Source organism: Barbus barbus, assembly GCF_936440315.1.
Source record: "Barbus barbus genome assembly, chromosome: 29".
NCBI classification, from domain to species: domain Eukaryota; kingdom Metazoa; phylum Chordata; class Actinopteri; order Cypriniformes; family Cyprinidae; genus Barbus; species Barbus barbus.
Window position 1 is genome coordinate 6,958,836 of NC_136757.1, and position 23,639 is coordinate 6,982,474.

The 23,639-nt window shown below is 36.3% G+C and overlaps 1 protein-coding gene across 1 annotated transcript in view; it reads right to left on the bottom strand.

Annotated features, from left to right (window-relative positions):
* Window positions 1-622: 622 nt before the first annotated feature.
* The window catches only part of LOC306849860 (calcineurin-binding protein cabin-1-like), a 107,827-nt gene continuing 84,810 nt past the window's right edge, over window positions 623-23,639 (bottom strand). Inside the window, exons 35-39 of the mRNA XM_079385226.1 lie at window positions 21,866-21,940; window positions 7,676-7,961; window positions 4,265-4,420; window positions 3,441-3,625; window positions 623-3,265 (exon numbers count right to left, since the gene is read on the bottom strand). Of these exons, the coding sequence (XP_079241352.1) occupies window positions 3,122-3,265; window positions 3,441-3,625; window positions 4,265-4,420; window positions 7,676-7,961; window positions 21,866-21,940 (846 nt within the window). The 3' untranslated portion in view covers window positions 623-3,121. The remainder of the gene's footprint in view (window positions 3,266-3,440; window positions 3,626-4,264; window positions 4,421-7,675; window positions 7,962-21,865; window positions 21,941-23,639) is intronic.

Below are 23,639 nucleotides of genomic sequence, written 5' to 3' on the forward strand. Positions count from 1 at the left end.
AAATTCACACACTCCTAGAGAGCATCTGGGGCCAGTTGCATAAGCACACACTGTTAGAATGAACTAGACTGACCAGTCTTATTTTATGGATTCAGACTAGGCCAATATAGTTTACGTAACTGACTTAAAAAAAAAGTTATGACCAACTCTAGACTAAGTGGTCTATGCAACTGGCCACTGATTGGACAAAGATCTGTGTGGTGCAAGATGGGTCATTAGGTCATTTTGCTCCATCTTTCTTTTTGAAGAGAAAGATTGTGCATTTTAAATGTTTATATCTGCTAAAAGTGAATTCTGATTGTGTTTAAAGTCACTATTATAGAAGCATCGCAAGTAGATTGTGACATACTTGCAAAACAGATCATGAAAAAAAAAAAAAACGTAGTTGCAGTTGAAAAGGATGACGTTTAAACTGATTAAATGATTGGAGAAGTCCTGAGCAAGTCACCAATAAGTTCTTGTCATTACAATGATGAAGTTTAGAATATCAATATCATGCATTCACAAAATAGGGTGAACTGTCATTTCATGCTGACTTTAATTGTACACTAGCATATAGCTCAAAACTGTGATTTTCATTTCATAAGGTCTTTGTAATCTCTAAAAATAACCAAACAAAGATCAGGTAAAAATGTTTTAAGTGTATTTTTGGTTTTGTTATATCATCAATGCAGCAAGTCAGAAATATCAACCTTCTCAGAAAAAAGCCTGAGGACAGTAATATCCCATAAATCTCCAAAGAGCACAGAAAACCTCCCATCTCTAGAGACAAGAGGATATATCCACTTCTGTCATTGTCTTACATTCTTAACACAAGCATAGAGGCAGCATACAAAAGACAACAACAAACAAAATATTATTTTACAAAGAGGAAAAAATAGAAACATCTCTTTATCTGTTTACAGGTAGTTTGGTCACACATGCCCATTGCATCGAAACATTTCATCCCTTCAAAGTCTTTTCTTCTTATATTGAAAAATTCTGCACTCAAAAAAAATACTGGTAACTATTTATCCGTCTACAAGTAGAAAACGTTCGGTAAAAAACATTCCTCCGTCTAAATTTTTCTTTATAACAGAACTGGTGGGGAAACACGACCAGCACCACCCATGAGCGAAGTCCACATACAGACACGTCACAAGAAAATCATTCACTTGAAAAGAAAATCACCAATGTCCGGTCAGACATGCTCTTAATGCTCCAAGAGAAAGCAGTGCTACTCCAAATTGAAACAAAATCCCTCACAACCTCAATACAACTAACATTTGGGCACTTTTCTTTGCTTAAAGGGAAAGTTTTCCCAAAAAGTAAGTTTCTGTCTTAATTTTCTTATTAAGAAAATGTCTTGCCAATATAAATTCAAAAAGGAGATGTTTGGCAGGATGTTCATGCTGCTCTTTCCCATAAAATTAAAGTGAATGGTGACCAAAGGCTCCAAAAAGCACCATAAACGCAGTCCATATGGTTTGTGTCCAATATTTCAAGACTTGAAAGACATTTAATAATCTTAATTGAAGAACAGTCCAAAATTAAATTCCTTATTCACTGAAAATCTGGCGTTTGCATGTCTCGATGTACCATATTAGAACATACACAAACGTCAATGAGATTTGAGAGCTGCAGCAGAGGAGAAGAAATTAAATTACTTGCATTTCAGTCTGTTCCTGATGCAAAAGTATCAAATGCCTTGGAATGTAGAAGTTATATGGACTATTTTTTAGTGCTTTTTGTAATTTTTGGACCCTGACACCCTCATACACTTTCATTATATGGAAAAGAGCAGCGTGAACGTTTTATTAAATTTCTCCTTTTGTGTTCCACAGAAAAAAGCAAGTCATATGGGTTTGCAACAATACGAGTATAGTAAATGATAAACAAACTGCCATTTTTGGGTGAACTTTCCTTTTAAATATTATTTTAAAAAGCCAAAAAAAATAAGGGATCAGCACCATTTTTAGGCCTTTTCATCTTATTTAAAATGACTTTGCAATTTATACATCTTGGCATAATCTTGAAAAAAATGAAACTAAAGTCAATTCTTCTGTAGCTAGTTAGATTACATTCATATTTCAATTGTGATATGAATAATAGTCACATCTTCTCAGTGCTGGTGTCGAGACATGCTTTGCCCTTTCAGCCGCTGTTGTTTATGATCCTCAAATGGAAATGTAATAAAACTACAAATGAAAACATGAAATCAGGTCAAAAATGTGAGGCGCACACAGTAATACAACTCAAATGGAACTTGTGGTGGCTTAAATACTCCAAAATGTGATATTTTTTTTACAACCAGTAGATCACCAATACAGTCATCTATAATAATAAAAATATCCCAATTGAAATCTTGTGGTGCTGTGAAGAATCATAAATTAGTAGAATTCCCCTTTAAAAAGTCAGTAGCTAAAGCATGGACAACCGATCAAACATGATGCTCCATGCACGCTGTTTGTGTAGGCAGCAGAGCGCTGAAAAAAGTCAAAGCACACGCACAAACACATACACAGAAAAACAGAGATACATGTCCACACGGCTGTATTAAAAAAAAAAAGTGACGTTTGCATGCTGACGTCTCGAGGGGATATTCCACGTTTGGTTACAATGCCACTGAAACTTGGTAGTGATATGAATCGTGTTTTTTTTGCTGAGCTGACCAAACGTCAAGCACGATTTACTTCCTCTTAAATCTGTAAACAACATCGTAATGGATTTAATGCCCAGGAAATTCAGAGTGAGTAAATTGCATTACACAAACTGTAAATATTACATAATCCATCCTTTAGGAAATTATTTTGTACTGACTTTTCATGATTCCACTGTGTGAGCGTCGTTTTGAGTAAAAATGGCACTTTGCAGGATCGTTCACAACAAAAAAAAAACAACAAAACGACATAAAAACCCAGTCCATGCTTAGCAGCAGAGGAGCAAAACCAACAGGACACAAGTGCCAGGGTAAGGAAAAAGCCCTTTCGCTGAAAAACGTGCATACAGCGGAGAAAACGCGCTATAGAAAAACAGACGAAGACAAAACCGTCAACGATTAGCTGCAGCTACACAATTAAATAAGGAGATTTCGCTTCAGAGCTTGAGAGTTCTGCAGCAGTGCGACTCAAAGCTTGACCAATCAAATGTCCATGTAGTCATCTTCCTCATCCGACTCGCTTTCCAGAGAGGATTCCTGACTCGACATCTCTTGCACCTCTAAAGCGGGCTGAGCGAGTGTGTCTTTCTTCACGTTAGCTGCCGACTGAGAGGACAGGATCACATTCTGATGGGACAAAGAGAACGAGAACATTTTACTGTGGCCCAAAAAAATACTTTAAAATACCACATTTTAAAAGTGTTCAAATATGTTTCGAGACACTGTATCTGAGGATGTGTCAATATTGCAAAGGGCTTATCTGCTTTCCTTTGAATTAGGAATGAATATCAGTGACACCAACCTTGAGTTTTTGTTTGGTCTCCTCAGAGATGCTACCCTTTGGGGAGAGTAGGGTGGGCGTGGGGGGCGTGACTGTTATCTCTGGGGGGAATTTAGTGACTGTGGAGGGGATCACCAGTTTGGGCATGCTGGGTGGAATTCTGGACCGGATGCGACTCGCATCTGCCTGCTTTGACTGGTCATTTTCTGTAAACAATCATTGACAAAAAAAATGTATTTCTAAGTTTAGATGATGTATTATAATTCTAAAAATATGGTAGAGAATGAATAGTTGTTATAGAATTATGTATGTATTTCTAATAATATACCTTAATTAATTACACTAATGTTTAAAGGTTTAAGGTTGGTAAGATTTTTCAATGTTTTTGAAAAATTGCATTTATTTGACCACAAATACAGTACAAAGAGTACTATAGTGCAATTTAAAATAACTGGTTTCAATTTGAATATATATTAAAATGTAATTTATTCCTGAGATCAAAGTTGATTTTTTAGCATCATTACTGCAGTCTTCAGTGTCACATGATCCTTCAAAACTCATTCTAATATGCTGATTTGCTGCTCAAAAACATTTCTTATTATTATCATCAATGTTGATAACAGTTGTGCTGCTTCATATTTTTGTGGAAACTGTGAAACATTTTTTCAGGACCCTTCAATGAACAAAGTTCACAAGAGCAGAATTTTTTAAATTTTTTTAATTAATTTTTTAAAGTGTCTTTTGAGCTACTGTCACTTTTGAACAAGTTAATGCATCCTTGCTGAATAAAAGTAATAACTATTTTAAAAATCGAAGAAAACCTCCCAATCGTGAGCAGACGTTACCTGTGCTGGTGTGTGCTGAGCAGGATGGGGGCTCGTGACCGGCCCACTCCTGTGTGCTGTGAATCTGAGAGACGGTGGCCATCTTCATCTGCTGGCACAGATGGGACTCCTGCTGGCGGTACAGCAGGCCCTCATTAACCGGCTCCTCTCTGTCCTCTGCAGACACAAACACACAGGGACACGTGCCATTAGTAAACAGATCATTTAGACCCAAACATCTGATCAGATGGGCTACATTTTGTGAGTGCAACATCAACTGAATTCTGTATTAATGCATCAAATACATTAGTGTTATTTTAGTTTTATTTATATACTATTACAGCATTTATTAGTATTTAGAATTGACATTTATTTTAAAATTTTCAGTTCAATTTTATTAAATTTGTTCTTTGCTTTTTACATTTTTTCATATTTCTATTTAGCTTCATTTTATTTATTAGTTTGACGCTTAAATGTCTTTCAGTTAGTTGCAAAATCATCATTTATAATTTAATTTCTACCTGTTTTAATGTTTATCCATTTTCTAATAACTATATTATTTATTTCAGCTTTTTTGATGAAGGTTATTTACTTTAATATCTGCATTTATTTTTCAGTCTTCAGTAAAGTGTCGGAAGAAAATGTGTCTGAGAAACAGTGTTGTACTATGGTTGTGAGAGGGACAACATTATTTAAAGTGCATATTGCAGGTTAAATTGTTTTTTCAAATGAATATATAACCTTGTATGAAAATACCATGTGAACCGTTAATGCAGGATTTGAAAATGTTTTACAAGACACGAGGGCACACATTTAGATAGGTAGTCATGACCTAAATAGAGTTAACTTGTAATTGAGAATCAAAATTATTCAGACTGTTTTAATATTAAAATCTTTAACTATGTATTTATACATGTATACAAGTATTTAGCTTAGAGTAATAAATTATTTCTGCCCTAAAACACGTGTCTGCTGGCCTGGAGAGGTCTATGCTCCTGTCTGAAGTGCATATAGGCTATCTGTAGCACATATGGGTTCAGACAGGAAGCCTCAAAGCCTGGGTGTAGAGTCAGACACTGCACATCAAGTGTGGGGGTCACATTCTCCACTAAGACCCAGTATGTAACGTATCTAACTCCCTGCAGCACTGACTTTCCTCAGCTGTGACCATGGCCTCGCATTTCCCACACAAGCACCTATGAATCAAAAACGTGTTTATCTCTCTCTCCTGCGGTGAAACCACTATCACGTAACATTAGTGTCGGATATCAACGAGTGTGACATGCCTGATCGACGCTTATTAGCTTCTATTACTGGTAGTGTCAATACTAGCATTGCTATTAGCTAACGTGTGTATATCTGTACGCTAACACTGATCTCTCACCAAACACCTGCCCTGTTCTCCTCACATCAACTCAATTTGTCTTCTCTGACCGTCATACGAGTGTAAATACACATTTAACATTTCCTCAGCGTCCGAACTGTCTGCGATCCATTGTTTTCCTGTGGTTTAAATGGACCGCTCTCCCTTTTGATGTGTCACTTCCGGTTTTGGCGTGTTTCAGATGCGGAAGTAAAATTCTCTCACAAAAACGACTCCAGAAGCCTTAATAGCGTATTTTATAGTATATTTTAAAGAAAATCTAGTTCCTACAGTATTTTTATATACACCGACTCACTGGAGTCTGTAACCTGCAATATGCCCTTTAATGGACTTAATAACCACTGACCGCAAACAATAATACAATGCCAGTGTCTGTGTGCATCCAAGTATGTTTATGATCACTATGTATGTTAATGTCATTTGACATAACTGCTAATGAGGTAAATTAATTTTTGACGAGGTTTAATATGGTACAAAATGTGACTGCATTTCTAGGACTGAGCTGACCGACACAAATGTGATTATGTAGTAGTGCATGCACTTTCAAGGACACACACTGGGCCTTTCTGCTGTATACATGCACACTTAACACAATCATGTACTTGGGCACTTCATCCTTGTTTCCTTAGCAACGGAGTACGAAGCACAGAACACATCAGCCTAAACGAGACACAGCGAGCTCAGTCTGTCTGCTTGTGTATCTTAGAAGAAGAAATGAGACGGACTCAACTTGCTCTATTAGTAATGAAAGTTTTGTTGAAGTTATGAGCTGCATGTTGATCCCTAGCATGCAGTGGTTACATAAAGTGTAAATCATAAACAGAATGTATAATTTCATGAACAAACACGCTCTCTGCTGGACACATGAGGAAACCATCAAATGAGTGTCGAACCAAAGCAGCATCTACTAAAACGCCTTCGAATTCAAAATAATAAACTACCATACTACTTTTTAGTATGCAGTGCACTGCGAATAGCCTGCAACTTTTCAGTATGCAAACTATACCCACATGACCTTTGCCAAAATATCTAGTATACAACAGAGCAAACATAATGGAATAATGTGTCCCACAATGCAATGCACTCAACTTGACCTTTCAAGTGTGATTAATTACTGTTCTTCTTGTCATTATTCTTTGATATAGGATTTTAATATATTCTGTGATATATGATATATTCATGTCATTCTCTTTCTTTTATCAGTCTACAAAATTGAAATGCAGAATAACCATATTTATCATAGTTTTGGGGTCAGTAAAATGATTGTTTTTGAAAAAAGTCTTCCAAGCTGCATTTTTGATCAGAAATACAGTACAATCAGTAATACAGTGAAATATCATTACAAATTGAAATATTTTCAGTGTCACATGATCCTTCAGAAATCTTTTTAATATGCTTATTTAATGCCCAGTTCCTGGTATTATCAATGTTGAAAACAGTTGTGCTGCTTAATATTTTTGTGGAAAACCTGATTGAATTTTTTTTTTCAGGATTCTTCAATGGACAAAGTTTAAAAGATTGATTTGAAAAAAATATATATTTTATAACATTATAAAAGTTCTCAATGCCACTTTTGGTCATTTTAATGCACCCTTTTCGAATAAAATAATTAATTTCTTTGACTAAAATAATCTTACTGACCCCAAACTTTTCAGAGTATTTCTGAGATGATAAATGGACAGCTAGTAAGTGTACTAATTTAAACCTGTACACTCACTAAATCATGCTGCACTAGTAAGTATATGAATTATATTACACAGTATGCAGTACATACACTCTTAAAAATGCTGGGTTAAATACAACCCAGTGCTGGGTAAATATTGGACAGAACACATGCTGGGTTGTTTTCAACCAACAGTTGTGTTAAATGTTAAACCCAATCTTCTGGGCAGTAACCCAACCGCTGGGTAAAAACTACCCAATCGCTGGGTTCGTCCATATTTAACCCAGCATTTTTTAGTATGCTAAGTGTTATAAACAGTAGATTTATTTGTGTGTCACTTCCAAAAATTATTTCAATAATTAAAAAAAAAGCCTATATGCCGTACCCGTGTGAGGCAAGAAGGCCATGCTTGCTATTGGCTGGCTAGGCGTCTTCCGCTGTTGTGATTGGTCGTGTTGGCTGGAGGGCGGGCAGTAGTTCTGTGTTGAACTGCTGTGAGTCTGTGGCTGTATGAGAAGCGGTTGAGGGGTCTTGCTCAGCTTGGCCTCCCCGTCCTGTGTTGGTGCTGGGTATGTGTGCGTGTGGAGGCACGGCGTGGAGAACGATGCTGGGAAGAAGTAGTCTCGCTGGTCTTTACTAAACTTAGGAGTGCTGGGTGCATCACTGGAGCTCTGAGAGACAGATGGGACAGAAAAACAGTGCCGTGAGTTGACATCATCTCTTTCCATACTTAAATGGAGCCAATTGAAAAAGTGACTGAAAGAAACAGTAAGAGAAACAAAGTTTAAAACAAGTCGATGGCCTTCTTGCACAACTTATTATAAATAACCATTATAACAAATAAAAAGAACAGTTTTCTGTTTGAATATATCTTAAAATGTAATTTATTTCTGTGATGCAAAGCAGAATTTTCAGTGTCACGTGATCCTTCAGAAATCATTCTAATATGCTGATTTGATGCTCAGGAAACATTTCAGATTATTATCAGTATTAAAAACAGTTGCGTCGAGACATTTTTTTTCAGGATACTTTGACTAATAAATAAAAAAAAGCATTTATTTGAAATAAAATAAATCTTCTGAAACAAAAATCTTTAGTGTCACCTTTAATTGCATTTACTGTCACAAATTGATGCATCCTTGCTGATTAAAAAAAACTATTTCTTTCAAAAAAAAAATTGTACTACCCCCAAACTATTAACTGGTACTGTATTCCTGAGATGATAACTCACTAAATTATAAACATGTAATGAGGTCATGCTGTTGCATACTACGATTTAAAAATAAACTATAATAAACCAAATAATATTCAACAAGCAGCATTTTAACTCTTAGACTTAGTATAACAGCAATGCAGCCACTAAAACAACCAATCAACGAGCAGGAAACACACTTGTTGAGCAAATATCCAATCAAAAGCTGACGCTACAAACTCGAACATCCAATCAGCTGCATCCGTGAGGCCTACCTGTGAACTAGTGTTTTGTATTGTCCTGCCAAGGTCCCTCTATCAAGATGGACAATTCAGTAGACGTTCAGCAGAAAAAGCAAGTGAACAGACAAACAAACTAAACAGCTCTGGGTCCTGTGTGTGTCTTGAGAGAAGCACTCAGGGACACGCTCGCGGCTCCACAAACAAACTACGCCACAACAGAACCAGCTGTTGCCATAGCAACAAAGCCAAACCACAGCCAATAGCTGATCAAACGACCACGCACTCTCTCTTTCTGGAGAGCTTCGCTCAGTGTCTCAGAAGTGTTGGGACCCGTGCGGATCATATCTTCTTGGTTTTGTGCACTAATGTTCAGTAAAAGCTTCCAGTAGGAAGGATGGAATCTTTTATGAAGCTGCACTGCAGCATATGATAAAAGAAAGAACTAAACCTTTCTTCAGAAGAAAATATGAGTGGTGCTTGTATGTGAAACTAGAACAAAAAAAGGTTGCTAAGGTGATCTGAGTGGTTGCTAGGGCGCTTGAAGAAGTTTGCTTACCGGCCCAAGTCAAAGACATCACCCCCAAAGATTCTACGAAATTCTGAAGGTCTCTCGTTTAATGCATCTGAGATTTGTTTTGCACATTTTATCATGCAACAGATAAATTTGTGATTTGTAAAATAGCACAGGTAAACATTTTTTAAAGGGGTCATATAACGTTACATTATTTTGTGTATACGGTGTAATGCAATGTGTTTAGGCAGTTTAAGGTTAAAAAAACATTATTTTCCACATACTGTACGTTATTGTTGCTTTTCTATGCCCCGCCTTTCTGAAACGCGTAGATTTTTACAAAGCTCATAGGTCTGAGAAGCGAGGCGTGCTCTGATTGGCCAGCTATCCAGTGCGTTGTGATTGGCCGAATACCTCAAGCATGAGACGGAAATGTTACGGCCCTTACCGTATTGTGCCCCTTACTGTATGCCATGTCCTGGCGCGACGAGACTAAAACAATAAAACCCATTATAAATGAGGCATTTGTTGCATCCAGTGGGGACGCAATTACTGATTATAATGACTTATACTGTCTTTTTACTCTTTGCGTTGCATCGTGCCGCGTAAACATTACCAAGTCTGGATTTGTGATCGGAGAAACGACAAACAACAAGAGCTACTCTACACTGCTCAAAATTCGCGTTTGAATAGTCAGTAGCAGAAACATACTCACAGGCTGTGAGTCAGAAGCGTCAGACTGTCCTTGCAAAGTTGGAATTGCCCCACTTTATAGAAATAGCCTTTGTGCAAGCCAGCATTGTAAGCTAACGTTACTCTTCCAGGTTCAGGAAATAGTCCTCCGTAAAATGCGCTGCACACACTCTAATATTTGGGTTGAACTGTTATTATAATATAATTTAGGTATTAAGTGCAAGAAAAGAGCTGAAAAAGAAAACACACATGTAAACAGTACATTGGATCCGGGTTAGCTCTTGAAATGACAGCAGTCTAATGTTCCTGCTGTCTGTTGGTCATGTTAATCAAACAACAAAAGAGAGAAATTCTCTCTCTCACTGTGATTTAAGATTTTGGTCATATCGCCCCCCCCCACATCATACTAATGCAAAATAATGTTCTGTTTATTATGCATCTTAAGGCTGGAATACACTACACGACTTAAAATCTGAACAGATTTCTAAAACACTAGGCATCATACACTTACCGACTTTGTAAATAGTGATAAAGGAAAACTGGGAAATACCAGACTTTAAAGTCGTTCCGATCACACCAAACTCATGCGGAAATATGCGCCTTGTTGCTAGAAGACGCATGACAAATGAAAACAATGCGTTCTAAAATCGGCTGAAAATATCAAACATGTTTGATATCCTCCGACTGGATAGAATCAAAGTCTGAAGCTAAAACGTCTGAGACCATCATACACTACCCGATTTTCTATGGAATCTGCCAGTTGTAATCTGCAGACTGGCTCTGACTTTCCTCAACTAGCGTCAAATTGTTCAGACTGTAAAATCGGGGGAAAATCGAGGCTAAAATCGTGTAGTGCATTCCAGGCTTTAGCTGCAATTACATCTACCGCCTTCTTCCAGCTGAATTCTGATTGGCTATCAGTTTTTATTGTTCATCAGCAGGAAAAAACATTCTGAAAGTGATTCCAATGATATTGTCAATCTGAGTCGTTATTGTTACGGTCATGGTTTGGCCTTTTAATGAACTATAATCAACTATTAACATTTTTAAATACAGTTATTGCCCTTTGTGTGAATGTGCCTTGACTCCAAGGTACAACAACACTCAAGAGTAGTTCCTTTGTTAATTAACTAAATGCATAGTAATACGCCAAAAATAAGCAGCCATAAACTTAGTCTTGCAGTCTGACTTGGAAAAGGGAAAAGAACTGGGACATAATGTTTCCCATCTGAGATATCTGGTCAAGCCCACAACTCTGACATCATTTATTAAAAATAAACAAAGACTCCTCTCTCAGCCACAATATCTGATCCAATGTCAACACGGCGACAAGCATCTGTTCTCAACCAGCACATTTTGACCACAAGGGGGCCAAATGGTCACACTAAAGCAGAGGCTAGTCTTAATGGAGAGAGGTATAGAAATGAAGGAATTCATTTTCATTTAATGGTAGGCTTCAGTTACACATGTGTAGAGTTCTGCTGCATGGAGTGCAGGAGGTGCTTTGGCACAATCCTGTTACTATGGAAACGCTCCGGCTAGGTACAGCATGCTTTAACATACAAGCAGCACAAACCCACGTGTTCGGCCGTCTGCACTTATGCACATGAGCATGTGCACTTAAATATGGATTAACATACTGTACACAAAAGCGTATTAGACAGCAAAGTGGCATGCCAAAGAGGATGTGTGTCAATTTATATTTTAGTACACACAAATGTGACTGTGACCTGCAATGTGCATAAGAGGCTAATTTTTGTAATTGCAAGTAAACAGACTGTTGGTAAGCGGCTGATCATCTGATACAGTAATTATGTAATTTTATAAACGCATAGCCAAATATTAAGTGAATTGCCCTTAAAATATTTATCATGGTATCCAACATTTCCTTCTAACCATAGTTATTGTTCCCATAATAAAACTGAAGTAACAATTTAAACAAAACAGCAGAATGACTCAGAAAGAAGTGTTTGATCCCACACTATTGGGATGTTTACAGTAGTAACAATAACTGAAGCGACTAGCTTTTTAGTGGTGTTTGTTCGAGACACAATGCTAGGGTGCCGAGTCTGGTTTTCAGAGCATTGCAATTTCATTGCAATAATAATAATACTTTAAAAACAACATTTTATTATATAAACAAAACATTTAATAATTATATTATTATTATTGTTAATGTAAAAATTATTTTAAAATAAATACTGTATAATATAAATATATAAATAAAAAATAAAATTGTTTTAATAATAATAATAATTCATTATATCAAAAATATCTTATTTTAAGATTTTACAATATTTATTTTTATATTAATAATATTATTATTTTTTTTCTACAGCTTTCATTTGAGTGGAAAACTGCTGGGAGACCTTAAAGCTTCTCCTTTTTTGACAGGAGATTTAAAAGTGATTCTCATTACCAGTTTCACCTATTTTTACTCACATTTGCTGCTTTGCAATTGTTCATTTTGGACCCTGGCTGAAATTGCAAAGGTGTCCCACACACACAGTCGCTAGATGGCGATGCTTATGCTGTGCTGTTGGAAGCTACGGTTTTCATGTATTAAATGCATCTTAAACAGTGTTGGGTAGTAACTAGTGACATGTAACTAAATTACGTAATTTAATTACAAAATAAATGTAATTGTAATCAGTTTTGTAATCAAAAATTGTGTAATTAAATCAGTTACTTAAGAAAATGTTAACGATTCTATAACGACATCTGTTTTTTGTTTTCACACACACACCCACATACAGATTTAATTGATTTCTTTCATAAATTGCATTGACTGCTTTAAAATATGAGACCAATGTTTCAGGAGTTTAGGACACAGAATAGGACACATGCTTATTCGATAACGGTTTTATTTCCTATTTGGGTTTATGTATATGCTTTATTTTTTAAGATTAAAAGGGTCATCGGATGCCCATTTTGCACAGTTGATATGATTCATTAGGGTCTTAATTAAAATTTTCCAACGGTAGTGTAAAAAACACCTTTACCCTGTCAAAACAAGCTCTGTTTTCATTAAGCCATTCTAGTCCATTTTGCTTTAAATGCTAATGAGCTCTGCTGACCCCGCCTCTCTCTTCCGTGCGGTGACGAGCAGACTGTGAACTTCAGCCGCGAAACAGGCTAACTAGCACATTATTAGGAAAGGCGATTTACAAAGATTCATAAAATAAATCCTTATACTCACTTCTTCTGTCGGTGAGGCTGGATCACGAATGATTCGCGCAAACATAGACGCGTTTAGGCAGATAGGCGCATACACTTCAAAGCGTGGGGGGGGGGGGGGGGCTGTACAGAACTACATCATTCTGACAGGAATTTCTGAACAGCCTGATTTGAGAAAGGAGATTTTAAAATAGGGATTTAAAAAAAAAAAAACACTAGGTGGATTTTTATAATTATCAGATGGATGTGTATATACACTTCCAACACACATTTATGTTCAGACAACAGGTAAAGTGTTGTACGCGAGCCCTCCTGATGATGAAAATGACAATGCGGACGGTGCGCGGACACGGACGGCCGAAGTATACTTTGGCCTTAAGATTTCTGATCACATGAAGAGAGGGAGAGAGGCGTTTTCAATGCGAGTTCTTTAGGAGCAGAGCCTGGTTAATACTCACCACGTCAGCACGAGCTGCAAAAATGAGGCGAATACTGAGAAAACGACGGCGGACGGGACAGATGATTTGGTTTTCCAGCGAAAGTAAAATAAAAGGCTTCTTAAACCAGAGAAGGTGAACATGTTGGTTTTGTCTTTGCTTTTTATCTCACGTTACGCTATGGAGGCTTTCTTTAAATGTTCATTTATTTATTTGATCTCTCAGTGTTTGCCGAACGTTCTGGTGTAGCCTATGGCATGCCTCGTCTTATTCCTTTATGTTAATTACATTATACAAGTTATTGTAATAAGAATAACAATGAATCCATATTTCAATAATTTGTTTTAGTTTTAAACAGCGAACTGATGTAAGCAAAACAGACAACTATTTTTTTTTTTTTGTAAAAAGTGACAAGGTCATGAATTCGAATGTGAAAGCGTCCGAAGCCCGGCTTATAGCACAGCAAAAGAGGAACTCCCGTTCACAAAATCCAAATCACAAATAATACTGATGAAAAAGAACAGGTGGAATGTTAACCACTTTTGTTACCATAAACTTAAACTTTCCTTTTTTCCTTCATAAATACCTTAATACCAGATTTATTCAAACATACATATATAATTATCAGAAGTAAAATAGAAGTATAGAAGTAAAATAGCTCCTCTTCAGTGTGGTTTTATTGCTAACTAATGAACTGTGAATAGCGGAATAACTTTGCTGAGGTAAATGTCACGTTAAGTGACATACTGTTCACAGTCTGTGTTATTGGCATCTTTCAGCGGTTGAAATTTCTTTTATCGGCCGATACCGATTGTTGGCCGATACATCGGTGCATCTCTAGTTTTTAATCTGTATTTAACCTCAGAACGATCTCAAAGTAAAAAGAGGTGCTAAAGTCTATAATAAATTATTATAATCTTAATTCAAGTGATGAAGGATTTTGAAAGTCTGACAGTAATCAGTGTTGATACTGTAGGGTTAACTCTGTCTGCTTTACATGTTTGAAAATGATTAATAGTTGAAAACAATTTAAATTTATAGAAGTAATCAAAAAGTAATCAAATGTAATCAGTTACATTAATAAAGTAGTTGAAATAGTTACACTACTTATTACATTTTAGATAGGGTAACTTGTAATCTGTAACCTATTACATTTCCAAACCTTCCCAACACTGATTTTAAATGTATTTGAAAACGCAGCATTTTTCCCTACGATTGCACAGTTCACATGGGTAATGCTTCAGTTTGATATATGTATGTATCATTCCTATGTTGTTATTTACAGTGAGTTTTCATTTCCCCATGCACAGGACAAAACACATTCACGTGCACATTATGAAAAAAAGCGACACATAGTCATATGCACAGTCCACACATGGGGGTTGCAACAGTGAAATATATTTGCTCTCTATTTGAGCTTTCTCCTGCACTCCAAAAGCCACATGATGACTCAAATGACAACAAACAGCAAACAAAACCATTTATAACCTCTCAAAACAACAGCAGCTCTTCCTGTATCCTTAAATGACAACTCTTATTTCACAGCACCTGCAGATGGAGAAAGAGCGAGCGAGCGACTTTATAGTCAGTGAGTAGGAGACAGCAACCCACTAACAGCAAGTTAATGAACTCCAAACACGTTAATGGACCTTCGGTAATTACAGCAATTGAGGAATTACAGAGGTTTAAAAGCGGCTGGATGCTGCACATGTAGTTCAGGAGCGACGGGCTTTATAACGAGGGGGTGTTGGAGCCTAGTGGTTAACAACTAACCACAGAGGATAAAACGCTGAGTTTACTCACCCTCGTGTCATTTCAAACCTGTATGAGGCTCCGCATCAAAACATGCCTCCATATTTTAATGCAGTTATGCTTAGATACAGACAATCTCTGCAGTAGATACAATTTCCAACCTCATCCATTTTTTTTTTACTGATTTATAAAATAACCAGTTACACTGTAAGAAAACACGATGCAGACCTGAGTGAACTGTCCAAATAAATCAAATAGAATCGTAAACAAACTCAGACCTTTTTGCAAACCTAATTAACCGATAAGATCAAACGAGAGATTTGTTTGCGAAACTGGCATCGCCATTTCTGATTCTAAACAGCTGATAGAATGATTGCTGAAATATTGTCAAGCAGAATGATGACAGTCATCTCCAATATCAGACAAGCATTTATCAGTAATATTTTAGTGGGGCATAGCAGTATTTCAGTGTGACTCGTGCCTCAGTAAAAAAAAAAGGGTCTTGCAACACCCCCTGGGGTTCACACTGTTCTTTTACATACTATGAAAGTGGTTGAGGACTAAGGAAGCCATTTCTACCACTGAAAAAATAAGTGCGAGTTTTTAATCTCACAATTCTGACTTTTTTCTCACAATTGACCCATCGGTAAGCCCCTCCCCTTGAACGCAGACTATCCAATGGCATTCGAGTATCAGTTGCGCGGAGAGTGGAACTCGGACATCTTTAGGTTTCAGCGGCATAGAGAAAAGTTGGACGATCCGAAGCTCGCATCGGTTTTATGGGGTTTATGCTTCAAAAATGGAAAAACGATGTGCCTGGAGTACTTGTAACACTGTTAGAATGTTCTTTTATTACATTTCCTAAACCCAGATAAAACAGAGCAAAATGTCCCTAAGCATTCACCCCCAATCCCAATTTTTCCCAAACGTTAATTTTTCTGTTTGTCATACTCTCATTAAATTACCATTTTCATCTGCTCAAGCAGAACGTTAATGTCATCTTGTGCTTTAGCAAGGTATCTCTGGCTAAAACTAGCTAACGTTAAAGTTAGTGAGTCCATGCTTATGTACATAATTATTTTTATTAACCTAATGCGCGGCCTGTTCTCGCATCTTGTACAGTTTAGGGCAAAAACACATAAACGAAGGTCTACATTTCACTGTCTCTGCATATTAAACTGGTTAAATGTAAATTGACACTGATCTGGGATGTTGTCATCCGTGATCGAGAGTACTGTAATATGAGACTTCTCCCGCTTGTATTGTAATCTGTCAATTGTGTAATACAAACTCTCAATTCTGATCAGAATTTGTAATATAAACTCGCAATTGCGAGTTATAAAGTCAGAAGTGCAAGACAAAACTCAGAATTATGACATGTTTCTCGCAAATGTGAGTTTATATCTCACAATTCTGAGAAAAAAATTCAGAATTGCAAGATATAAACTCACAATTGCGAGAAACATGTGGGAGGGGGGGGGGGGGCGACTGTTCTCAGAATTGTGAGTTTATATCTCAAAAAAAGAGTCATAATTGCAACAAAAAGTCAATTGCAAGATGCAGAAGAATTGCAATTGTTATAAAGTCAAAATAATAAAAAAAAAGATATAAACTTGCATGCAATTCTGAGAAAAAAAATCTAAATAGCGAGATAAAAAGTTGCAATTACCTTTTTTTTATTCCGTGGTGGAAATGGGCTTCCATAAAGGATGAATGTCAAGCTCAAAAAAAATAAAATAAAAGACAAAGTGCTACAGAAATAGTCCACAAAAGTGAATTAAACTACAAGGTGACTGAAATTTCTATACAAAAATATAATCAGTGTCGGGCATGATGTGACATGCCATATTTGAATAAAACTACCCTTGAAAATTGTATGGCAAGCACTTAAAAAAAAGTAGAAATGAATACTTTTATTCAGCAAAAATGCATTAAATAGATTTTAAAAAATTACAGCAAAGACACTTACAATGCTACACAAGATTTCTAGCAGCACAACTGTTTTTCACCAATGCTGTTAATAAGAAATGTTATTAGAATGGTTTCTAAAGGATCATGTGACACTGAAGACTGAGGTAATGATGCTGAAAATTCAGGTTTGCATCACAGAAATAAATTACATTTTAAAATATAGACCTTTTTCCCTGAGTAACCGATGAGCGGCGCCATGACGGATTGTAACATCTGTTTGGGTGCTCTCGTGTTCCGGTCTCCATAGAAATCATAGAAAGAGGGGGTAAAAAAAGATTGACTGAATTGAAACTTTTTCAATATAACTAAATATAAAAATGTGCGGAGGGTTAAGCTGTGCTGTTGTTGGCTGCCACAGTAACAGCAATAAGCTGAGGAAGTACTTGCTTTGTGTACCAGAAAATGTGTCATGTCTGATGCTGTAAACATGGCTTGCAGCACTTAAGTTAAAATACTGAGTGTGAAATAATAAAATATATTAAAATAATGTTTACTCTTATCATTCTGTGGACAAAATCCTGTGAACGTCGCCCCGATCGGGAGCTGTATGTGCGCTCATCTGTTTTCAATGGAGCTAACCTCGCATCGCTTCGTGTCATCTTCCCACTCATTAAACTATGACTGGTCCTTTACTGCAAAAAGACGGTCATTGCGACACTGTAAAGTCATGAAACTATGGTGCCACATGATTTTTAACATCATTTTCATAGTTTTCACATTATATCATCAGCTCGGGAAATATGTAAATGTGACTAGAAACCGGAAATGTAAAGCACCGTTTTAGTCAAGCGAGACTTCCACGTTCAGAAAAAGGTCTATATTCAAATAGAAAACAGTTATTTTAAGTTGTAATAATATTTCACAAAATTTCTGTATTTTCGATCAAATAAATGCAGCCTTAGATGCATAAGAGATTTTCAAAATCATTTAAAAAAAACTTACCAACCCCAAACTTTTGAATGAAAGTGAATGGTAATGAGATTTTCAGCAAATAATGGCTCATGCACATTTTCAATATAGTGCACGAGTTATACAGACAACTATTATTGTGCTTTTTTGTCATTTTTGGAGCTCGACTGGCTTTCATTATATAGATCATTGTGCCTGAAATCTTTTCCAGAAAAAAGAAACATGGGTTTAGAACAACACAAGGGTGAGTAAATGATGACAGAATCTTGCGCTCCAGGGAAATATGCCTGTAATAAATGTACCGCAAGCCACTTAAGATAAAATTGTCAGTCAGATTTCTAATGAGTAATCAGTAAAGAAAAAAAGAAAAAGAGCTTAAAGAGCCTCAAATCGGATATCTCAGGGGAAACCTCTGAAGTGGCACAAGTACGTTATGATTGTGCAGTGACTGTGACCGAATTCAGTCAGGTTTGTTAGTACTCTGCAGTATATCACATACACTGAAGCATTTGTGATGAGCACCCCCCACCCACTCACTCTCTCTCAAACCAATGCATGAACCCACGCTTCCCATCGACAGGCGCATTTCCTGTTTGACTGCTTGCTTCAGAACGAGATGACTTATGAGGTAAACAACAAAGACGAGAGACCTGTTGAATAAACAAACCGCCTCAAACAGTCTGACGAAAGAGGATGAGCTCAATTTTAGTGATTCCTTGGTAATGCTGTGAGCAGGTCAGGGAGTAACCGTTCTCATCTTATTTTGAGTCAGTGCTGTAGTGAGTGACTGAGAAATCGGAGGCGATTCACACTGAGAATCATGGGAGTTGTCTTCAAGATTCAGACTGATGATTCATTCGGTCTTCATTCTACTTAGGTTTGTGAGAGTTGAATTGATCTGCTCACTGGCACATGACAACGGTATAATTGTGATCTAAAAGAGTTTTGTTATAATAAATGCAAAAAATTTTTTTTTATAATAATAATAATAATTCACAAAATAAAAATGCAATAGACATTTTATTAAATATTCATACATATTACAAAACTTTCATTAAAATAAAAATATTTTATACTTTTTAAACTAAGGTGGGTGTCATTATACAGTAAAATAATTAATAATTTAGCAAAATATTTATATTTCAAATGAATGCTGTTCATTTGAACTTTCTAGTCATCAATGAGTCTTGAAAAAAAGCATTCGTTTTTAAAAACTTGTCAACGTTGTTTTCAAAATTAATAATAAATGTTTCTCGAGCACCAAATCAGTATATCAAAATGATTTCTGAAGGATCATGAGACACTGAAGACTTTTTTTTTTTTTTTTAAGTGATTCTGTAACGTCCACTGAAAAAATAAAATAAATATGGGTATTTTGTTTTTTATTTAGTGTTTTTGTTTTATATACAATTCCCAATCTCAAAACACAGCAAAATATATTTATAAAATTGTATCTCTCAAAATAATGTTTTTCTGCACTGTAGGAAAGACCGATAACGTTTTTGTACCTGGCATTCAAATTGGGATAAATAGCCCTGATATTATCTTACAACACTGGCCTAATCATATTGAAGCAGATGAAAAATAGCAGTGTTATACAGCGCTTCCCCAGCTGCAGTGGTGTTTTACACACTAATGGTGGGCCAACATGGTCGACCTGTCAGTTATCAGACAGAAAACATTGCAGTAATGGTGCATTAGAGCAAAGTAAGCAGCAGAGGAGATGAACAGATAGCATGAGTGACAGAGATGTGAAATGAAAACGATTGAATCAGGGGAAGAGGTGGGGGGGGGCTGGTTGAGTGGGTGAGAGATGCAGAGAGTAAAAGAGAGAGATGAGACACACAGCAGGGCCTCTTATATGTTTTGCCCAGGCTAGATTCAGCACACTAATGAATGGCTAATGAAGAGAGAGAACGCTCTCATACAGGAGCGAATGAGAGCTGAACATCAGGCAGATCTGAATGTGTGTCTCTCTGGGGATGTTTGGAATGCCATACATGTATGATAATGTACCCTGATAACCTCAGTTTTCACTGAAATACTACAGTTACAACTATTGTTACCACAGTCAAACTGGGCTAATTTGACATACAACATTTTTTGTTTTTTAAAGTCTCTTATTCTCACCATGGATGCATCTATTTGATCAAAAATAAATGGTAAAACTGCATTACTGTGAAATATTATTACAATTTAAAATAACTGGTTTTTATTTGAATATGTTGTAAAATGTAATTTATTCATTTGTTACTCCAGTCTTCAGTGTCACACGGTCCTTCAGAATTCATTCAAACATGCTGATTTTCTACTCAAGAAACAATCATCAAAAAAAAAAAAGTTACATTATTTCAGGATTCTTTGATGAATAGAAAGTAAAATAAAAAACAGCATAATTTTTTAAAGGGGTCATATGATGCGATTTCAAGTTTTCCTTTCTCTTTGGAGTGTTACAAGCTGTTTGTGCATAGATAAGATCCCTGAAGTTGCAAAGACTAAAGTCTCAAACCCAAAGAGATATTCTTTATAAAAGTTCAAACTCGTCCACGCCCTCCTAAAACGGCTCATTCAAACACGCCCCCACATGTCTACGTCACGATGTGGAAATATCTGCGTAATGCTGCCCAAATGTAGAAAAGAAAGGCGGCGTGGTTTCAGTAACCGCAGTAGTGTTGATGCAGTCATGTCAGGGAGATGCTGTGTGTTTCTAGGAGAAAGCAAAAGCACTTTATTTGCCCTTCTGAAAGTAGATGCAATTAGGAATCATTGGTTAAGATTTGTTTACAACACAACAGCACAACCCAAATGTTTGAATTTCTGCAACGTATTTTATGGACGACAGTTTCGTGAACCTAGTAGAATACAAGGCTGGCTGCACGAAGGCTATTTCGGAAAAAAAGGGTAAATTCTGACTTTCCTATGACAATCTGGCACTTCTGAATACGTATGGTTTGTTATTAGTTCAAGGATTTGCTATTGACTGTTCAAATGTGGAGTTTTGCGTGTAACGTGTCGTGTGTGTGTGTGTGTGTGTGTGTGAGAGGGGAACAGGGTCACATCACAGCGGAGTGTACAGCCCATCAGAAATAGTCTTAACCATGGCTTGTGTACTGCAAATACACACGAGCATCATCACTGTGTCTGTCATGTGACTTTGTTCCCCTTCCGGGCTTGAACTTATAAAACTAACTTGAAAGCTGAAGCTCGCGATTATGGTGTTCGGCCAATCACAATGCACTGGGTCAGTTGGCCAATCAGAGCAGACTGCATTTGTTGGAAGGAGGGGCTTTGTAGAAAACAACGCATTTGAGAGAGGCGGGGCATAGAGGAACTACAATAATGTACAGTATTTTAAAACATTATGTGTTTTTTGAACAATAAAGCATGTCAACAAACGTTTTAATCATTTGAACAGTGAGAGGGAAGGAGGGATACTAGCAAAAGGTGCATAATTAATGCATCTCATAAATGGCTCAGAAAAGACAGGGTGTATGTGTGGGAGGGATGGGAGAGAGAAACCTAAAAGAGAGAGAAAGGGGTAGCACCACAGCCAAATGTGAAAACATCCAGTGAGTCTGCTGTGTTTCCAATGGAGTGAGCAGAGGAGAGAATATTGGATTTGCATTCCAGAGGGAAAAGCAGCCGGTGTTATTTCCTGGTGTGAGACAGAGAGAGTGTCTGTGTGCCCTACCTGTCTTTGTGCCGACGTTGCCAACTGAAACTGGCAGAACTTAATAGCTTGATCAAATGCTACATCCTCATCCACCTACAGAGAGACAGAAAGTATGAGAAATAACATTAGTAGAGTTATTTATCATAATAGACACAACAACAGACACTAGAACTGACTTACTTTTTTCACACATTAGGCGTTTTAATGCCGTCTCCTGTCATGTTTACAATCATTTAGAGTTTATAACCAGAAAAACCATTCACACAATAATTTGGAAACTCTGAATCACATAAAAGGCCTGATGTCTCCTACTTGACTCTTGCTATGTTATGTAAAAGCAGCCTCAACAGTTCAAAGAAGTCCATTTCTGTCATTTGATTGTAGTCAGTGTTGTTAACTTTGCACTTTCTTTGCTCTTCATGACTTAAAGAATAAATTAGTGAACTAATGTATCAATTAAATACTCTACTGTCAATATAAACACCAAAAGTGCACATGGATCCATTTTTTAGCATTGTAAGCCTTGGCATAGGAATAAATCATTTCTGAGTCTGATGATGTAGTTCAGAGCAGAATCATCTTGTCATCTCATAATTATGGTAATTCAAATGCAAAATGAATAAGACAAGAAAAAAAAATCCAGAATTTTAGAGCGAAAATACAATAGACATACTCGTCCACAATCACAAACCTAGACACGAGCACTTTAACACGTGACTGCCCGTGTTTATATATATTAAAGTCCATTCAGTAACATGACAGAGACGCTGTTATGCATTTCATGTGCGAAGAGGTCAGTGAATCATTCAGAGAGGTCATCGACATATAAAAGGTCAGGTTCGCATACAACTAAATTACCACCAATTTAGTGCAAGTAACATTCAATTAGAAGTCATCAAAAAGAGACAGTTATTTTTCAGGATTCTTTGATGAATAGAAAGTTCAAAAGAGCAGTGTTATTCATCTGTATTTGAAGAGAACAAACCTCAAATATCAAGCAAGCACTTTTGAGCTTCCTTTTACCATACTGGATGTGTTTCAATGATGAACTAAAGTCTGATGGGTTAGAAAAAACACAAATTTGTCACACAAATCTATTATATGGTTTCAAAAGGCTTTTAATAGCAAACAGTCATATGGACCACTTTTATGAAATCCTTTTTATTTATTCCCCATTTCAGTTTTATTTTTTTTCCAAATTCTGTTTTTCTCCATTTTAATTTTTCTGGATTCCACTTTTTTCCGTTTTATTTTTATTTTGTAAACTTGTTTTAATGGTTAAATTAGAAAATATTCATGCAAAAAATGAATGTTAAGGCCCAATAAATTGTTTTTTTTTCCCAAATTCAGTTTTATTTGATTTGTTTTCCCAAATTCTGTTTTCCATTAATTTTCTGGATTCCATTTGAATTGTTTAATTAAATTTGAATAATAAAAAGCATCTCTAATTAATTGATATTGATAAAAAAATGACTTATTTAATTTTTCAGAAATACTGCGTTAATATATTTACATTTTTCTGGTAAACAAATTCTAGTAAATATTTTTCTGGTAAATATTCCTTAAAAAAATATGGCTTTCATAATCATTTTATTAGTAGCAGTAAGTCCTTACATTAAGTATTTCGGTCACAGTTTCTTCAAGTTAAGCCAAACTATTATTTTGACAGGTTGCTGTGAAGACCTTAAAGTTTCGGTTTGTATATGATATGACGATAGTAAAATGCTAATGAAGTGACTCTGAGGATTCTACAGATTATGTTCATGTACTCATATATTTAGGCGGCAGAGGG